The sequence below is a fragment of the Pan troglodytes genome, chromosome 3 (assembly GCF_028858775.2).
Source record: "Pan troglodytes isolate AG18354 chromosome 3, NHGRI_mPanTro3-v2.0_pri, whole genome shotgun sequence".
Lineage (NCBI taxonomy): Eukaryota > Metazoa > Chordata > Mammalia > Primates > Hominidae > Pan > Pan troglodytes.
Genome location: NC_072401.2, coordinates 26,881,252 through 26,900,391, shown reverse-complemented (window position 1 = coordinate 26,900,391; position 19,140 = coordinate 26,881,252). Strand labels below are relative to the sequence as shown.

The 19,140-nt window shown below is 36.1% G+C and overlaps 1 protein-coding gene across 7 annotated transcripts in view; it reads right to left on the bottom strand.

Moving 5' to 3' along the window:
* Window positions 1-479: 479 nt before the first annotated feature.
* The window catches only part of RBPJ (recombination signal binding protein for immunoglobulin kappa J region), a 115,625-nt gene continuing 96,964 nt past the window's right edge, over window positions 480-19,140 (bottom strand). For all 7 annotated transcript variants that reach the window (XM_001166354.7, XM_054682815.2, XM_517135.8 and 4 more), the window contains 7 exons: window positions 14,701-14,875; window positions 10,942-11,079; window positions 10,678-10,790; window positions 6,552-6,692; window positions 5,358-5,513; window positions 4,890-4,993; window positions 480-4,720 (listed from right to left, as the gene is read on the bottom strand). In XM_001166354.7, the coding sequence (XP_001166354.2) occupies window positions 4,405-4,720; window positions 4,890-4,993; window positions 5,358-5,513; window positions 6,552-6,692; window positions 10,678-10,790; window positions 10,942-11,079; window positions 14,701-14,875 (1,143 nt within the window). In that variant the 3' untranslated portion in view covers window positions 480-4,404. The remainder of the gene's footprint in view (window positions 4,721-4,889; window positions 4,994-5,357; window positions 5,514-6,551; window positions 6,693-10,677; window positions 10,791-10,941; window positions 11,080-14,700; window positions 14,876-19,140) is intronic.

The following is a 19,140-nucleotide window of genomic DNA, read 5'->3' as shown; positions in this document are numbered from 1 at the left end:
AGCAAGACCCCATCTCAAAAAAAAAAAAAAAATGATGTAACTTCCCCATTTAACTTTGTTTCATATTAAAGAATACTATCCCCACTTCTAGGACCCACCGACCACCCCTCAAAGGCAAACTATTATGTGTTCCTTCCTATACCCGACAAAATGACCATCTTATATTGGAAAAGCAAGTTATTGCTAAGTAATATTCTCAAATTTTGTTGCAATCAGCTTTAAATGATTCTGATTTGAGAGATATGACCCTTGAGTGACAAAGCCCATTTCACCATTTACACGCGGGAAAAAAATCTCTTTAAAGCACTATATAGTTGAAAACATTGACAAGGAAATTAAATTAGTAGAGCTATCACTTTGATGTGATGTACATGGTAAGACTGTAAATACACCAACTATAATATAGAATTTAATTTTATCTTTATGAAGTATTCTGAAATAAAAGACGATAATACATGCATCAGGCACATTCGACAGAAGACTTTTACAATGGTTTACATTTCCTTTTTATTTATTCCTTGAAACTGCTCGTATTGCAAGTTTTTCATGGATGAAATATGGAACTGAGCAGATTCTTTTTTCTACAAAATTATGGTATAAACTTGCTCAATTTTCTATCTTATTGCTAATAAACCTTACAGGCGCACAGTTTGTAAAATAAACCCCTTAAGGACTGAATGCGTAGAGCATGCTGCAAGGTACAAGAAATAAGCTAAAAATGAGCATATAAACCTACATCTGGACCAACACAGTACTGAATGCTGGCAAACATTTATCACAACACAGGGGAAAATTAACAAAAGGAGATACAGTTCAGTCCTGAAAGGGTTAAACAGAAACCCTAATATATTATTGTTTCTAACCATCCATCCCACATTACAGTGCTTGAAAACAAAGTCATAAGTCTGGCACAGAAAATTACACACATTTGTTCAGTACTCATCAGAAACACAGCTGCTTTTGCAATCAAAGTAACTTGGTTACTAACTGAACAGCATTTTGTTTCAAAAGGAACCTCCTCCCCAGTGGATTTTCTGGTTAGCATGACTAGTTAGGTCAGTTCTCAAAAATGGCATTGGAAGTTTTTTGTGAAAGCACAGATGGTACCAGTTTCATTAAAAACAATAAAACAAAACAAAACAAAAAAACTAACCAGTTATGATTGCAGATAAGTCTGTGCAGTAAGAGTGACAAACATTTCACGATTAAGTCATGTATAAGCATGCCTTTAATTGCCACAGTTTAAAGAAAGTGAGCAGCAAATTTAGATAGTATACTAGTGTTCAACGCTGAAATCACTCAAAATATAAAGGGCATTTTTAAGGCTTTTAGCTTGCCTTCCCAATCTATGTGATAAATTAAATGGAACAAATAAAAACATATTGGATCAGAGACTCAGCTTCTATGTGTATGTTTAGAAACTGCATAGTCATGAGAGCATAAGATACATTTCTAAAACAGAATTTTTTAAAAATTCAAACATACTATAACTGAAGCACTCACCATTCTAATAAGAGAGTCTTTCTGAGGGTAAATGACCAGCATGTCTAATAATGCCATCACTGTAGGAGGGCACACAGTCTACTATAACCAGAGGACAAGGTTCCTATAAATTACATACTGAAAATGATTCACAAAACCATGAAAGAAAAAATGTAAGCAGCTGACAAAAGAACTACTGATAAACAATAAGCTACAATGGACAAATCATTTCACTCTTTAGTCTGTGGTATGAGAATGGCCAAAAATAGGTGGGGAAAAATGCCTGTATAAGTACATTCTTGGACTTTTCAAAAAAAGAAAAGAAAAGGGTTTACAGTATAATATTTCAATTATCTTACGGAAAGAAACTATCAAAATAAAACATAAACGTTTGTTAAAAAAGCACAAGTTCATTTTAATAAGGTCATGAACTTGAAAAATTATTTTTGAGCTACAAAAATGGGTAAGGAATAGTTTGTTCTTCAAAAGTATCTCTTTTGTTATTGGTTAATTTAATATGATTCCTTAACTAAATACCAAACCTAGGAAGTAGAGGAAACTTGTGGCCGTTAAAGCAAAGCAGCACTAGGAACATGTCCATGCTCTGAACAAAAGCACTGTGTAATGACTCCTGCCATGACTCCATAGAGAGGAATAACTACTACTCAGAAATAAGTGGTCTGTAAGAAAGAGACAGTGAACAGTTACAACAAAGAAAGATAAGGCCACAATGAGTTCTGCCCTTGATCACTGAAACAGATTTAAGGTGTGAGGCAGGATTAGCTTATAAGAGAGAAGTGAGTGATTGGAGCAGATTTGAAGAAAAAAGGCGATATAGAATAAAATGCAGCCTGGGGGTGATTAAAAAGGCTTGCAGTAAGAGAAAACCGCAATAACTGATTTAACCACCTAACGTGCTTTACAAATGACCTTCCCCTTGAAAACTGAGGAAAAGGCGATTTAAAGATGTTAGGAAGAATATTTACAGTGGCATAGTCTGAGCATAGAGTGAGTGATGAAGACAGCAAAGCTGGAAAAAAAAAATGCTACTAATAATAATTTCTAAAAAGTCTATTAATGGAAACTTTTTCAAAACAGCCCAGGACACCAGAAAGACAATCTTCTGTAGGGAAACACTGTAGGAAGTTACAGTTTTGCATTTATAAGGTACTGTGGCTCCTGTTTTATGGGACAGTAAAAGCTTACCACAATCTAGAGGTAGTTTTTACTCTAAGAGGGATGATTGTATTACTAGACTGTGTTGTATAACATTACACACGTGGTTCCTGTACTAAATGTAGCCCAATGAGTCTGCTGCAATTTCGAAGAAACCAAACAAAGGCATAAACAAAGTTCAGGAATGAAAGCACGGTAAAACCGGCGGGGTTAGCAAGCAAGGCCAACCTACAACCCTGAATGCAACCAAATCTCAACTGAAAAGAAAAGAAACATTTTCTGAGTTAGGAGACATTTGTGGAGATGCTCAGTACTGGAAAAGAGAAAACAAACAAACAAAAAAGGCAGAGAAAAAAATGAAAACATAAGTTACATTTGCATTTTATAATCTTACAACTATCTGTTTCTAAAGTACTGTCTTCCAGCTATTTTAGTTGATCATCTAATAAAAGCATCTTATGTTTTAAGATTACAATGATGTTCTGGCTAGGCTACCCCCTCCAACCCCCCAAAAAAGTAAAGATAATAAAACATGCTTTTGCGGACATTTTCCTCATTCTACCATTAAGGGCACCATCTACCAACTGGTAGCAAATACTTCCCAGATTTTTTGTCACTTGCCAACAAGGCAGAAAATACCCTGCTGAATGAAATCACTGGGAACATTCCAAGTTCAAAATAAAATGTTTAACTTACACATAATACAAGTTATGTACAAGATTAGGAGGGGGGAAAAACCTGAACAAATCCTGGAACACACATATGTATTTACGTCATGGGAAAAGGGGAGAGAACACTTCAAATATCAACAAGTTCTGCGCCATTAACTCATTAATAGCTAAATGGCCACACCAAATTGCATGTGAATGTTAGAACCTCTTGGATAACCACAATAAGTCCATATTTTTTTTTAAAAAAAGGAAAACACAGAAATAACTACCAACAGTGTCTGAGAAGAGAGACTAAGTTAACATACATTGCATGTATTGCAGGCAAGGCAGAGGCATTTTTTTAAAGCTTTTGCACAGACTTCATATAATCTTAAAAAAAATATGCAGGCCTTTACAAGATTTGACTTGCTGAAATCCAAACAATTTTGACTCATGAAAAGTCATAAGACTTCAGCTGAAAAAAAAGAAAAAAGTTCCAGCCTTAGACCAAAAAAAAAAAAACCTGGAAGAGTATGATAGATTAAACAAGGATGGTCAGGCTTGGAACCTGAATGTATTTTAGAGCAAAAGCTCAAAGGTGGGTGGGGAAGGGAACAACCTATTTGGTAACAAGGTGTACTATAATACCGTGATATAAAAAAAGGTATGGTGAAAATGTACCTTTTACTAAAGCTTATACAATATACAAGTTCCTTGGTCCATAAAAACTATGTTAGATTTGTGTCTTCTAGTTTGTTCAACTTGTATTCCAGCCACATTATTCACTTCTTGCCCATTTAAACAAAACCAAACAAAAACAAACCAACCAACCAACAAAACAGCTGAAAAACTTGATTTCCAATATTTATACATTTTGATTTTTTTTTTCTTTTTTTCTTTTTTTCTTTTTTTTTTTTTTACTGTGGCTTCTGCATTTCAAATCAGCACTTGCAGGGAGACAACGGGGTTTTTGAATAGTATCACCTGGTATGAAAAGTTTTCCCAAGAAACCACAAACGATTGTTCATTTTTTCTCCTTTTTTGTTAACTTTTTGCCACACTCAAGTCAGTTTAAGTCCTAGCAAAAAGACGGTAGTTAGGATACCACTGTGGCTGTAGATGATGTGACACTGGTTGAATTTGTGCTGGCGTTTGTGTAACTTCCCTCGCTGTTTGTGTTTGATTCGTTAGGGGGCACCTGGCTTGAATTGGCTCGAAGGATTGCTCCTGCTGCACTGCAATGTGGCCGCGGCCCTGGTTCTGGTGTGTAGGTAAAGGTAAGGCTGGTGGAATAAATGATTCCATCATTTCGGACCAAAGTTACTGGAACCTGGACTGGTTGCCGGACCCATCTCCAACCTTCTCGGAATGCAGAAATGTCTGGGACGACACAGAGCATACTCTCTCCACACCTGAGGAGGAAATAGAAATCACTTAAAAACACTTTAAAAAGCAAAGTACATGTTAAAAATGAGACTTAACACAAGGTTGTTTAATACATTACAATCAATGCCAGGAAAGAATCTCCTGTACCCACACCCCTCACAACCTCTGGATGATGCAAAAAGTTTTATCAAGTACCTGTACATAGTTTCAGCTTCTACATCCCCAAACCACACTCGTAAATTTGGAGTGAAATTCTGTCCTGTAAGTTCAAGCATTGCTACGTCCCCACCGCCATTCAACTGCAATTCACAGAAAATCACAACACTGAGAAAACTTTTCATTTTTCATTAAAGTACACAAATTAGATTCTCATTCAACTTTCATTTGTTTTTTTTAAAAAAGGGCAATTAAAATGTTTTTTATTACAAAGCTAGCTAAAAACATTTCAAGATAACATACAAGTTTATTTACATTTAAATTTTCTGGCAAGTACGCTCCTCCTAATTTTGTTTTTTTTCTTTAAATCAACAAATGGTGTATATAAAAATCCCCTAATCAGACGATTGGAGAAAAATCAAAACTCCCATGAAATGAAATGATGCCAGGTCACAGCTGAGAGTAGCTGCAAAGAGCTGAAGGCCAACTTGGACTAGGCGTTCTCACCTGAAGGCTCTCTACCACAGGCACAGGCGTGACTGGGGCAAGGACAGGGCCCATTCCCTCATAAAATGTATACTCTGCCTTATCTGTGCTAATGATTGTCCAGGAAGCGCCATCATTTATCATCTCTTTATTTGGTTCTTTTGGACATGGAGTGGCCTAATAAAGAAAGAAGTTTAGAAACTAAGTTTTATACAGTTTGTATTAATAGGATAAGAAAATTTTACCAAGTAACCCTCAGACAAGAGTTAATAAGAAAGATAACTCAGTAAAAACTTATAAACTTTCTAAAGCATGGTGCTTTGCCAATCCCTACATAAACACAAACAGAATGCTAATACAGAAACCCCATAGACAGCAGTTTTTCTTATAATACAAACTATTTCAGTGACATACTAAATAATAATACCTTTCAGAACAACCATTGTGAGTATACCAATGCAGGTACAATTTCATTAACAGCAGATCAATATCTGTGATGTAAATGGCTGTTTAAAACTCTTCAAGGACTCCTAAGAAAGAGAATGGGACTCCTCATGCTTAGGCAACAGCTAGAAGCTTATGCATGTTCCATGGGAGGGAATCATGATGGGAAGGCAAAGCCCCTACCCCTACCTTAACACACCTAGACCAGGGACTCAGCATGCCCATCAGTGTGTGTGGGCATCTCTCTGCAAAGGAGTTTCACATGAAACTATAACTGTCTTATTAAATCATCTGCCCATGTCATAACCTCATGAAAGCCTTCTGAGTAAATGTAAAACATTAGCTTTCAAAGCATGTCATCATTACTATCTTCGGAAACCACGACGTAAATCTGATGAGATTTTGAGCCTTCACCCAGAAAAATGCTTCATCTATACAATGTTGGCACACAATTTCAGAGGATTCAATGAGCACTGAAAATCTATTTTTGGATATCCTGAGGGGCTCTTTGTTCTTCAATTAAGAACCCTGGAACCAGATGTTAACTGTTTTCTCTGAGAACATTTTCATAATTTTGAGTTCTTCCTTGAGGAAGGATTGCTTGCATGTCTGAGGATTGTGTGTTAAGGATGCTCATACCTGAGATAAATATCTGTGTATAGCTTCATGTATTTGTATATAATTAACAGCAAATGAAAATTTCATATTTTTGCAAGCTGCTAACCTCACAGTTTGTACATTTTAGATTTCACCAGTAATTTAAAAACATACCTGAAATTGAATTATTCTTTCTTGAGAAAGGCACAAATACATTCTTTCTGTATCCTTAAGGTAAAATGCACATTTATGGAGTTGTGACACAGGATCATCTGCATCCAATAATGCGGTCTGCTTATCAACTTTCCTAATTATCTATATTTAACAATTAAGAAATAAAAGGTCATCCACACATGGAAAGGATTTTCCTTGTGTAAAACATCAAAAGTACACAGAAGTTATATACTGCATAATAATACATCACAGTTATTTGTCCTATGCCTACATATATAAAAACATTCACAAACAAAAAGACTAGGAATAAAAAACACTTTTAGATTGCAAGCATGGCAGAATGTAGAAACTGTTACCCTCTTCCCTGAACATCTAAAAAAAAAAAATCAGGCAGGCACTTGTTTTCTAGATCAGTGTTTTTCAAACATTAATGTGCACACAAATGAGCTGGGGTTCTTGTGAAAAACACAGGTTCTGATCTAGCAGGACTCTTGTGGGGCCTGATATTCTGCATTTCTAACAAAATCCCAGTTGATGTTAATGCTGCTGGCCTACAGACCATATTTTGAACAGCAAGTTCTAATGATATTTTCCAATAATATGCATAAAATGACAAATACTCCAACATCAAAGGGAAAAATCTCTGGAAGGCTACTGTCAGTGCAAACATCTTATATCCATTATCCAAAACTTACGTATTTAAAAACATAACAAAATCAAACTCATTTTACAGATTACAAAATGGGCTTAGAAAGGTCAGATAAATTGCTCAAAATTACCAGTTTAGTAGCTGAAGGACCAGAATATGTCCTGATCCCAGGGCTGGCTGCCTGTCCAACTGATCTCTAAAGCTTATAACCCAACTAGTCTACAAAACACATGAATATCTGAAAGATAATACTATCAAACCCTATATGACACTTGACACCTAGAAGGTAATGGCTAAGTAGATGATCATGATGAAGAGCAAAATTTGACACAGAACTTTTACTCTGTTTCCTTTTCTATTGATCACTTCCAACAACATACAAACATAACTATCTCTCATCTCAAAATCAAAAGTAAAGAAAACACTGACTACATGCTCCTGTCCCTCCCTCTCACTACCTGTTTCTCTGCAAACGCCTCTTCCTCACTGTCCAATCTCCTGCAATCTCTCCAACCTTTTATTTCAAAGACGCCACTACAACTGCTTTTCAAAGCCACCAAGGATTTCCAGACAGATGCATCTCACGGCACTTTTCTGCCCTCATTTTACTTCATTTTCTCAGAAGCTCTCAACACATTTTGCTTTCAGGACCACAACTGCTCCAACTGACCTTTAAAATGCCCAGAGCTGAGTTCTCAGCCCTCTTTTCCTCTCTTTATAATCTATACTGTTTAAAAATTTAAAGGTTGACAACTCCCAAATTTATTATCTCCAGACTTATCTTCTCTCCTGCATTCAACTTGTATGTACACTTAACTACCTATTCAACATTTCCACTTACGATGTCTAACAGGCACCTCAAGCTTAGCATATCGAAAACAGATTTTTGGATTCCCTCCTAAACTTGATCCTTCCCCAACTCATCTAGGTCAATAAATGGCACCAGCATTCACTCAATCCAAAAACCTTAAGAGTCACCCTTGATGCCTTGCTTTCTCTCACACCCAACCATCCAATCTGCCAGCAAATTCTGTCAGGTCCACTTTCCAACAAATCAGTCACCCCTCACCACCTTAATACTATGATCCTGGGTCTAAGATAGCATCAACTCTTGCCTCAATTATGACAACAATCCAAGCACCTGTCTCTCTGCTTCCACGGCCGCATTGCTATGCTCTCTTCTCCACACAGCAGCCACACATATACTTCTAAACAAAAATAGGCCATCGTGCCCCGTTTAAAATCCTCCAGTGGCCTTCTAACATGCAGAGATAATATGAAGTCCTTACCCTAGATACAGAGAGGGATCCTACAAGGTCTTGCTTAGTGCTAACCTTACAGATTCAGTTCCTGCCACTTGACCTCTCCTCCCTCCGCTCCAGCTCCACTGGTTTCTTTACTAGTCATCATACATCCCCTGCCTTCAGTTCTGTACTTGTTCTGTTTGCCTGAAATGCTCCTCACTCAATTACCGGTTCTTTGACTTCATTCTGGGCTCTCTTCAAATACTGCGACTTCAAAAAGACTTCCCTGACCTCTCTAAGCGCTCCTCCAATTCTCTATCCCTTTATTATCTTGTTTTGTTTTTTCATCACTACATAAATCCTTTACATGGGTATTTGGCTTATCACTCTATCAAAATGTAAACTCCATGACGAGAGGCACTCGACTTTGCATGTCAGAATTCCTGTCATGAAACCCCTGGAAAGATTTATGTATCAGCGTCTTAATAATGGTACTGCAACTTTTTCTAATAAGTTAATTTTTCGTTGCAACATTTTTATATAAAGCCATACAGTTTTGAGTGTAAAAACCTCAATTAATGACTTTCAAGCAAGGCAGGCTACTGGTACTTTATAAACAACTGTAAATGAAAACACTGTTTTAAATTTGGGTCTGTCTTCTAAGTGGTTTGTATTATAAACTATTGGTGATCAGAATCATCCTCCTAAGTTGTGCTTCTGCAGTACAAGCATTTAACACCAAAGCAAATGAACATCATCCTTGGAACAGAGGAAATGAATGAGAAGAGGAAAAAAATGAATAAATGCTGATTCAGATTTTTTGCTTGCTTCTGTCTCCTGCTCTGTTTTTCATGCCCTTCATTCCCTAACGTTACCCTTTTTATTATAATTTGTCTCAGCTGCAAAGCTTTACAGATTACTATTACTATACTTCATGTCTTCTAGCTTATTGCATTGACATGGGAAATAAAATCACCTTGTACAATCATGACAGAGGGTAAAAAAAAAAAAAAAAACAGTAACAAAGAAATGAATCACTGGCTTAGAAAACTGTAGATCAAACCAGCCTCTGCTGAAATGACCCCAGAAAATATAAGCCAGTGGAATATTGCACCAAAAAGATAAATAGAAGGCATGTTTAGGAACATTAATACTAAATGTTCTTCTACTCACCCAACCTCTTCAGTCTGACCTTGAATCAAACTTACTCATAAATCCCCTTCATCTTGAATATAAATAAATTATATTGTTTGAGAAAAGGAGAGGGAAAATTGGGAGGGTGGTGGCACTATAGAGGACTTTTGTTTTCATTTTACTAACAAAAGTAGTTTTTACAATTTCAAGATCTCCTTTTTTGTGGTTGTTGAGATAGGATCTCATTCTGTTGCCCAGGCTAAAGTCCAGTGGTACGATCACCGCTCATTGCAGCCTTGACCTCCCGAGCTCAAGTGATCCTCCCACTTACGCTTGAGAGTACAGGTGTGCACCACCATGCCTGGCTAATTTTTTTTTTGGGGGGGGGGGGCGGTCAGTGGTAAAGACGGTCTGACCATGTTGCCAGGACTAGTCTCGAACTCCTGAGCTCAAGTGATGCCAGGGCTAGTCACCTCTCCTTCTCCTGCCTTCACCTGTTGAAGTGCTGGGATTGCAGGTGTGAGTCACCATGCGTGGCCGAGTTTCACTGTCTTCTATTGAACAAAAGCCCTAAATCCTATGCCCTGCTCCCAGTTAGAAATACCAATTTTATTTCAGTTTTAATAAATCTATCTTCTTGTGAGAGAGTAAGCTAACAAAAATTACGCTTATATTTCAAAAGAAATAAGAATGTCTTCTGTTTGCAAACTTGGTCCTACATTGGGATATGGCAGGTACCACAAAAAAATGAATACGGTTTATCCGCATTAGTAAAGAAAAGAAATGTAATTTATAGTGCCCTCTACTGAACATCTTCAGATAAACAGCCAAAAAGGAAATTGCCACCAAAATATATTGGAAATCATTTAAGAAAAAATCATTAAGAATGTACTTGTAAAAACTGGCTATTACCTTAAAGCATTTCTGAAATAAGGTAGAGCATAACTGTCAATTATAAACAGCACTGATTACTAACATACCTTTTAAAATTAAAAAGCATAAAACTGAGGTGTGTTTTTCCATTTGAATGTTGTGATTTTCCTGTTTAAGGAATTAATTTTTACTTCACATTATCACTAAAGCAAAAGTAGAGCCATACCAATCTTGGGAGTGCCATGCCAGTAACTGAGCACACAAGTTTGACTGTTTGTCCATAATGGATGTAGCCATCTCGGACTGTGAATTCTTCTCCTTCTGATTCATCATCATCCACTGCAGTAGGTGGAAAAATAAATCAAATTGTCATCTTTTAAAATTTATTTTATGATTAGGCAAATGACAAAACTTAATATATCCATGTATCTCATCAAAAGATTTTAACAATTTCACACTAAAAACATTAAATGCACACTTTTATACTCACAGAGATGAATAAAAAAGGCTCCCCACTGCTGTGAACTGGCATGAAAATTACCTCCTTCTACATGCAAGTATCTGGTACTAACTGTCTGGGATCGTAGTCGATTAAACAGAGCCACCTTTGTTCCTGAGGCAATGCATACTGCAAAGAAAAAACAGCTCTTATTTATGTGATTGGAGCAGAAGGTGGGGAGGGAGCAAAAGAAGGAAATTCTGCTTGGCAGTGTATAATTATTCTTTCTTATCATTTAACAGTTTGACAAATATTTTCACTTTCCAAGACAGTACAGATGATATCAAAAAGTCAAGGTAACTGTTATTAATAATGTCAAGCTAATGATATCAAATGTCCATAAAAATAATTTTAAAGTGAAAGCTACACAGTATGTTTAATGTGGTGCTGATTATTAGAGAAAAACTTACTTTTAAAATAATGTTAGACAGTAGAAATTTAAATGATGACCTATTTAAAGGATGTGTATCTAAACACACTGATAAGAAAATATTTTCCTGGAATATCACTGAATGGAAAAGCAGACTATAAAATACTCTGTATGCTGTGGTTCCAGTAGGCAAATGTATATATTTTTAATATGTGTTTGCATCCAATTCCACAAAATACATGCATAGAAAAGGGACCAGAAGGATGTTTGTCAGAGTTGATGGTAAATGCCTCTGCATACTGTGATTTTAGAAAATTCTGCTTTCTTCTAAATAAAGTACTGTATGAAATTTCTTGAAAATAAATCCATGTAAGCAGAAAAACATTCTGAAAGTGAAATATGTTCTCTGCCATCAAGAAACTAATATTCAGTACAAACACAAAGTTAAAGCAGTTATATAAAACTGTGTAATCTGAAATGCAAATAGCCTGAATACAAGACATAATATACCTCCTAGCGCAGGAGAGCACACCACCACCTTTGAAGCAGGTCTTGCTTTTCAGAAAGAAAACAAGAACCAAAGGACAACAAACTTAAATCTGATCACCATTCTAGACTAAAGATTCTCTCCTTGACCATACTTTTAAGCAGGCTGCTCTGAGCAATCAACTAGTATTTGTCCTTGAGCCCCGTCATCAGTCTGTTTAGCTCAGTTATATATAGTAAGAATCCTCCTAAACTATCTCCCACTCTGGATCTATGATCACCTTGGCCTGCCTTTAGCAGGAATCCTAAGTCAGGTCAGAAAGAAACCTTCTACCTTTGATGTCTCCTTTTAGAAAGTTTCCATCCATTGACCCTCTCACTCTGCTTCATCCCCAAGTGTCTTTGTTGTATTCTGAAATGGAACTTGGTTCTATTTTCCCCTATTGCAATAGTACTGAATGAAATCTGTCTTTCCAACTAGGCCCACGCTCTATTTCTTTTTGACTCTACCAATTTACAGAAAATACATTAAACTATACCAAATAAATGAAATCAGCAAAATCTAGTACGTGGAAATCTCTAGTGACTAAATGTTTCAACTTACTTAAATAAATTGCAAGAGTTGAGGGGGTGTCCATAGATTATACTCAAGGACATGTCACAATATAAACTGTACTAAGTGGTAGATCTGAATTTTGATTCAAGCAATCTGATTTTTAAAATAATATTTTAGACCATTTTAAATTTGAACACTGATTGGATATGCATCAAAGTAAAATAAGGGCAGAAGAAAGTGGGGCTGGAGTACAGGTATAGATGAAGATAAGATTGGTTGAATGTTAAGATCACTGTTGACGTTAGAGAATGAACATAAGAGGTTTCATTGTATGGTGCAACTCTGTCTACTTGAGAGTGTTTGAAATTTTTCCGTAATAAAAACTAAGTGATATTAGTGGACTGAGTGGACTAAAATATAACCAATACAAAACAACAACAATAACAACAACAACAACAAAAACCATGAGCTCATAATAAAACAAAATGAAAAGAAAGCAAACAAAACAAAAACCCTAAAACCCCACTGGTCACTTTCAAGGAATGTTATTATTCTGCAAATGAGTAAACAAGCAGCTAATCCTGCCTTTTCATTACATATTACAATTGAAGCAAATAGCTGATATGGCAAAGTCCCTCTTTGTAGAAAAAACTCCAGCTAACGAATGCAGAAGTTAGAATTTAAAAAATTAGAATATCACCATTTTGCAGCATTTAATGAAATGGATTTAAACATCATCAATGACTATTAAAACCATTAGGTTAAAGTTTGCTGAGGAACTTTATGGGTGGAATAGACTTACAACAGCTGAACTACTATAATCAATCTTAACATGACCAAAAAAAAAAAGGGGATAATCAGATATTATGACTTCCAATCCAATGGAAATAAATGTATATTTTACCAATCAGTTCTGAAAGTCTTTATGTCTAACCACCAGTTCATGGAAAATAAGAGAGACAGAGAAACATGTAATCAGCCAAACCCAGAATATGGAATTCCACAACAGGAAAAATGATCCAGTTTCTTCAACAAATAAATGACATAGAAGGAAAACAAAGGTGAGAGAGGGTGAGAAGAAACTATTACAGACTAAAATGTGTGGACCTTATCTGAATCCATGTTTGAACAAACCACTGTAAAACAAAACAAAGCAAAAAAACTATAAAAAGACATTCTGGGTCAATCTGATAAATCTGTACATGAAATAGGACATTAGATGACACTAAAGAGCTGCTGTCAACTGTTACGTATAATGATGTTTCAAAAAAAAAGGGCATGTATTAGTCACTATTGCAGAAATTTTGGTTCAAAGGATAGCATGAGATTTACATTAAAATACTCCAGCAATTAGAAGACGAAGAGGTGTTGGTGGTGATGGAGATAATGAAACAGAATTGATAAAACCTGTTGAGGCTGGGTGGCTAATTTCTCCCTTTTATATAAATTTGAAAGTCTCAGCCAGGCATGGTGGCTCACGCCTGCAATCCCAACACTTTGGGAGGTCGAGGTGGGTGGATCACCTGAGGTCAGGAGTTCAAGACCAGCCTGGCCAAATGGCGAAACCTCATCTCTACTAAAAAATACAAAATCAGCCGGGCGTGATGGTGGGCACCTATAATCCCAGCTACTCAGGAGGCTGAGGCAGGGAGGATTGGTTGAACCCGGGAGGTGGAGGTTGCAGTGAGCTGAGATCCTGCCACTGCACTCCAGCCTGGGCGACAGAGTAAGAGTCCATCTCAAAAAAAAAAAAAGAAAAGTCTCCATAATAAAAAGTTAAAAAAAGAAAAATGGGTGTGGAGGTTAAATTTATAATTCAAACATACTTCTTCGGTAGTCTAAAAATAGGCTGATGAGACAGCAGTCTCTGCCAGAGCAACCACATTAAAAATTGTGTTTAGATTCTCAGGAAGGCCTGCCAAAGCCCATTTAGTTGGTAGCGTTTTTCAAAGGGGTACTTGTTGACATTGTGGGTAGATCAATTCTTTGTGGAATGGGAACTACCTTGGACACTGCAGGACATTCAATTCAGCACCACAGGCTCAAGACACCCAAAGCCAACATCACCCCCTCCAGTCACCGTAACAACAGAAGGAGAAAATCTCCCATTTCCCCAGAATGTCCCTGGGAGCATTAAGGAACCAACTCTGGTTAAGAACTGCTTCATTAGACCACATACTGTCGATTTACGATTAAAAAAAGAGAGACAATAAAGAGGGCCACAAAAATATTAGTAAAGAATTAACTGGCTATTGAAAAGGCAATTTTTAATTTAAAAAAGAGTCTGTCTTATTAATTCATGGTGGGAGTTGGGGATAAATAAGAAAAGCATACATACAGTCAGCATTTTTCAATGACTGCTTCTTTTTGGAAGGTTTGGAGATGACTTTTATCCGCTTGCTGAGGAACACACCAATGTCATCACTGTTGCCATAGAACATCTTTACAGACAACATGAAGTGCTTTCGCTTGTCTGAGTCAGATATATACAATGTTTTGGCTGTGCAATAGTTCTGTGAAAGAAAAGTAAAGTTTTAACAGCAGCAAAACCTTGTTTGTTTATGTAGTACCTAAAACTCAGAATGGCCATGGTTTAAGTAATAAGTAAAACAATTCCAAGGGATAGCTGATAAAACCAACTATAAAAATTATCAACTATAAAAATTACTGAAATTGATTTCTGAAAAGTACAAAGTCTTCCTTATAAAGTCTGTAGAACACAAACATTGTCATCTATTGTATCCTCTTTAAAAGACCATTTAAAAAAACAGCCTTTTCTTGTTTTACATAGCTGTACAACTGTCATGGAATTATCACTCAACGTTACAGCAGTAACTTTTAAAATAAATTTTACAGTTAAAAAAAATCAATGACTTTCTCCAAAAAAAAAAAAATAAAGCTATCAGAATTCAAGAAATTATGTAAAAGATTTTAGCAGTAGTTCTTCTCAAAATAGTGCATAAAATATTTTTCTTTATATAGCTGAACACTAGAGTAATCACTTATAAGATTGAGGAAAACAATGATAGACAAACTGGATGATTATAAAATATCTTAAACCAGAAAGAGATTATATAAGCATTACTTTAAAGAACTATTTTTAAAATGGTTAACTTTGCCCAAAAGGACGATTCATACGTATCACCAGAAGAACTGAATTTAAAGGTACTAGAGAAAATGCTCAAGGCATTATGTCAGTTTACCAGAATTTAAATTCTGATAACTGAAAAGATAAAGAGATATAGCACTTTACAAACAGCAAAGACCCTTCAAAATGCTACTGCTTATATTATATATAACAATTCTAAAATCTTTCCTATTCTCTTGATCCCTGTGAATCAGGGAGGGGTCTAAATTATTGTCCTTTTCCAGATAAGATAAATGATGCTGAAACACAGCATAAGTATCTAAAGTATCGAATTATATTTTTTAAAGGATCAACATTCCACTTTAAAATTCAGCTAAACAAGTTTCTTCAACTACCTCTCCTGTATCTTCCTTTTAAAAAGCAGAGCAAATGCTACTCAGGAAACAGTTAACGACTTCTAGGTTTTTATCTTTAAAATTTTACTCACAGACAGCCTCGGTAGCAGACAAAACTACTGCAATAGTTTATTGTATTTCTCATAGCAAAGCTATATAAGAAAATTTAGATGCCATCTTGAACATTATACATTTAACTAAGTTTTTAAAAATCAAAAGTTTGGTAAAAGCTTTGAGAGGTTTTGCTCTGTAGAAGGCAAAAATAAGATAAAGCCAATCATAGTAATAAATAAAAACAGGCCAGGGTGGTGGCTCATGCCTGTAATCTCAGCACTTGGGAGGCCAAGGTGGACAGACTGCTTAAGTCCAGAAGTTTGAGACCAGCCTGAGCAACATGGTGAAACCCCATCTCTATGAAAAACACAAAAATTATCCAGGCATGGTGGTGCATGCCTGTAGTCCCAGCTACTCAGGAGGCTGAGGTGGGACGGTCGCTTGAGCCCAGGAGGCAGAGGTTGTAATGGGCCGTGATCCCACCACCGCACTCCAGCCTGGGCGGCACGGTGGCACCCTGTCTCAAAATGAATAAAGATAAAGAAACAAAAAACAACAGTACTTTGCAGTCACATCACTCCTTGCACCCAAGATCTCTAACGCACTCAGAGATGGCATCTGTGAGCTGCTATACCCATAGGTCGGCCATACTCTTAAAAGTGACAGACAGCATTGAAGGTCAAATTAAGCCTAAACAATGAAATTCTTCTGCAACATAAGACGAGGTCTATGCAAATGGGTATCAATGTACTAAAGCAGACAGTCATGGGAAGCAAAGATGAAATTTATATCTAAATGAAGGTAATTACATTCTAATGGGAAAGCTTAAAAATGTTGAGATGGCTTTTGAGTGTTAAAATTAAAAGGTAAGATCCATATCAGAAAGAGAAAATACTGAAATCCAGCATAAATAAGACATATTGGCAAACAAGAAAGGAAAAAAAGAACCAAGAAGGTTGGATCATAATACCTACACAAAAAGAACTGCATTTTGTTCGGAAAAAACAAACACACATATATCTCCTTGGAAAGAAAGGAAATATATGCCTAATTACAATGAGTAGTTTGAATCCACAAAAATCATAATCAAGATAATTTTATGGGAACTATTATTTTTAAAAAACTATAAGGCCACTGACCACAAACTACTCAAATTCCATTAAGAAAAGAAGGAAAAAGTCACTGACTCATAGAAAATAAGCAAATAAAACTAAAATTACATTTGCCTTGCTATTGCAAAAGGTTAAATTAGCTAACGGAATTCTAGAAGAGAAAATGGCATATAATCATCTCTCTAGAAATACTCTTTGAAAACAAGATCTTTAGGCAATAAAAGACATTTCCCTGAAAGAAAGAAGAAATACCAAATCTAATGCTGCAAAGTGATACTGCAGAAATGTTTAAATTATAGAAACAAAATGTTACCAAGAGTATATGATGTTTAAAAATAAGAAAAACACAAGAGTGTTAACTAAGTCATCCTTGTTGCGTAGCTTACCTAGCTGTGACTATAAAAAATGTAAATTTTTTTAACAAATTAAAAACATTACACAAAATCTAAGATCCAACATATTACCTACATACAGCCAAATGTCATGACCATAAATTTAAAGCGCTAGATATACTAGAATTTTGTTGCAGTGAGTATTTAAAATAAGTATAAACACCAAAAATTGCAAAATGAATATCCCATATTTCTCAATAACTAATTGTACCACTCAATGAACAGACTATTTCCTTACACGAATGGAGTTTAAGTGAGGCAGACAAGAGCAAAGTGCCTCTCACTGAAGCTCAGAATCCGCTGCTCAGGACATCTTTGCCTACCTTGGTCAAAACCATGTTCTTATACCTTTATGCTCTAAGCACATGATTATATTGTTTTTTTTCTGCCTGGGATGCCTTCTACTAACTCTCACCAGTCTTGCTTTACATAAATTTCCCTAATAGAATTTTTCCTTAAAATTAAATATTAACATATAATTTTGGCTTACAGACATTGTACTAACCTATTACGAGGTATTTTAAATACTAGTTAAATGCTCAAGCTCTCAGGTATTCTATTCCTCTTCTGCCAGTTTCTAGGCCTTGGGGAAAGGGTATACTAGTGGAAGTTGAAGAAAGATATAACGAAAAACAGCAGAAAGCTCTCCATGTTGAGGCAGCCCCTAAAGGTACAAAATTAAGATGTGGCACTACTAAGCCACAATGCTGCGAAAGGCAAGCAGTGATACTACTGGTTGGTTTATTTGGTATCACCTCATTTAAAATTACTGGAAGCTGGAACTGGTTAAAATGAGCAATGAAGTGGGATTAAACAGTTATACACACAGGTAGCTAGAATCCCTGGCTTCTCACTACCTATCTGATCCACTCATTCATAGTACTGAATGTCTACATGTGAAGCCTGGAGACATATAACTCTGAGACTTCCTAGGTAACAAGAAAACAGATGAGACAAGACTTAAGATCTATTAGATCAACCCACCACTTAAATATATTCGTTACTTTAGCTCAGGGATCATAATTTAGAAATAGTTTTAGTGGTTTAAGATGAAACAATCTTTATTGTAATAAGTATTATCCCAAATCTAATTTAAAATACATAGTCAACAAATCTTACTTACAAAAACTATAAAGATATAAATGACATACAAATAGCTAAATTTGAAGGAGGTTGACATTAAGACCTGTAGTACTACTATCTGTAAAATCACTAAAATTCAATTTGAGAGTACAAATCCCCTAGCTCACCTCCACCAACACTACTCCCAACCCATATCCCTAGTGCCAACTACAACATAGCAAACACTAAAATATTCAACAAAGATGTATCAAATAATGAAACAGCTGTTTATGCGCTATTTTAGAAGATGTTTAGTCATTGAGATCAGAACTAACCATTTTCCAAAGTACAGTAGCAAGGAAAAATAAAACCATAGCTAAATTCTAAGTGAATAAAAAACTATCTTTCAATACTAAAAGTATAGATTGGCTGGACACGGTGGCACACACCCGTAATCCCAGCACTTTGGGAGGCTGAGGTGGATGGATTGCTTGAGCTCAGGAGTTCAAGACCAGCCTAGGTAACATGGCGAAACCCCATCTCTACAAAAAAATACAAAAAAGTTAGCTGGACATAGTGACACACACCTATGGTCCCGCTACTTGTGAGGTGGAGGTTGCAGTCAGCCAAGATTGCACTATTGCATTTCTGCATGGGTGACAGAGTAAAAACCCT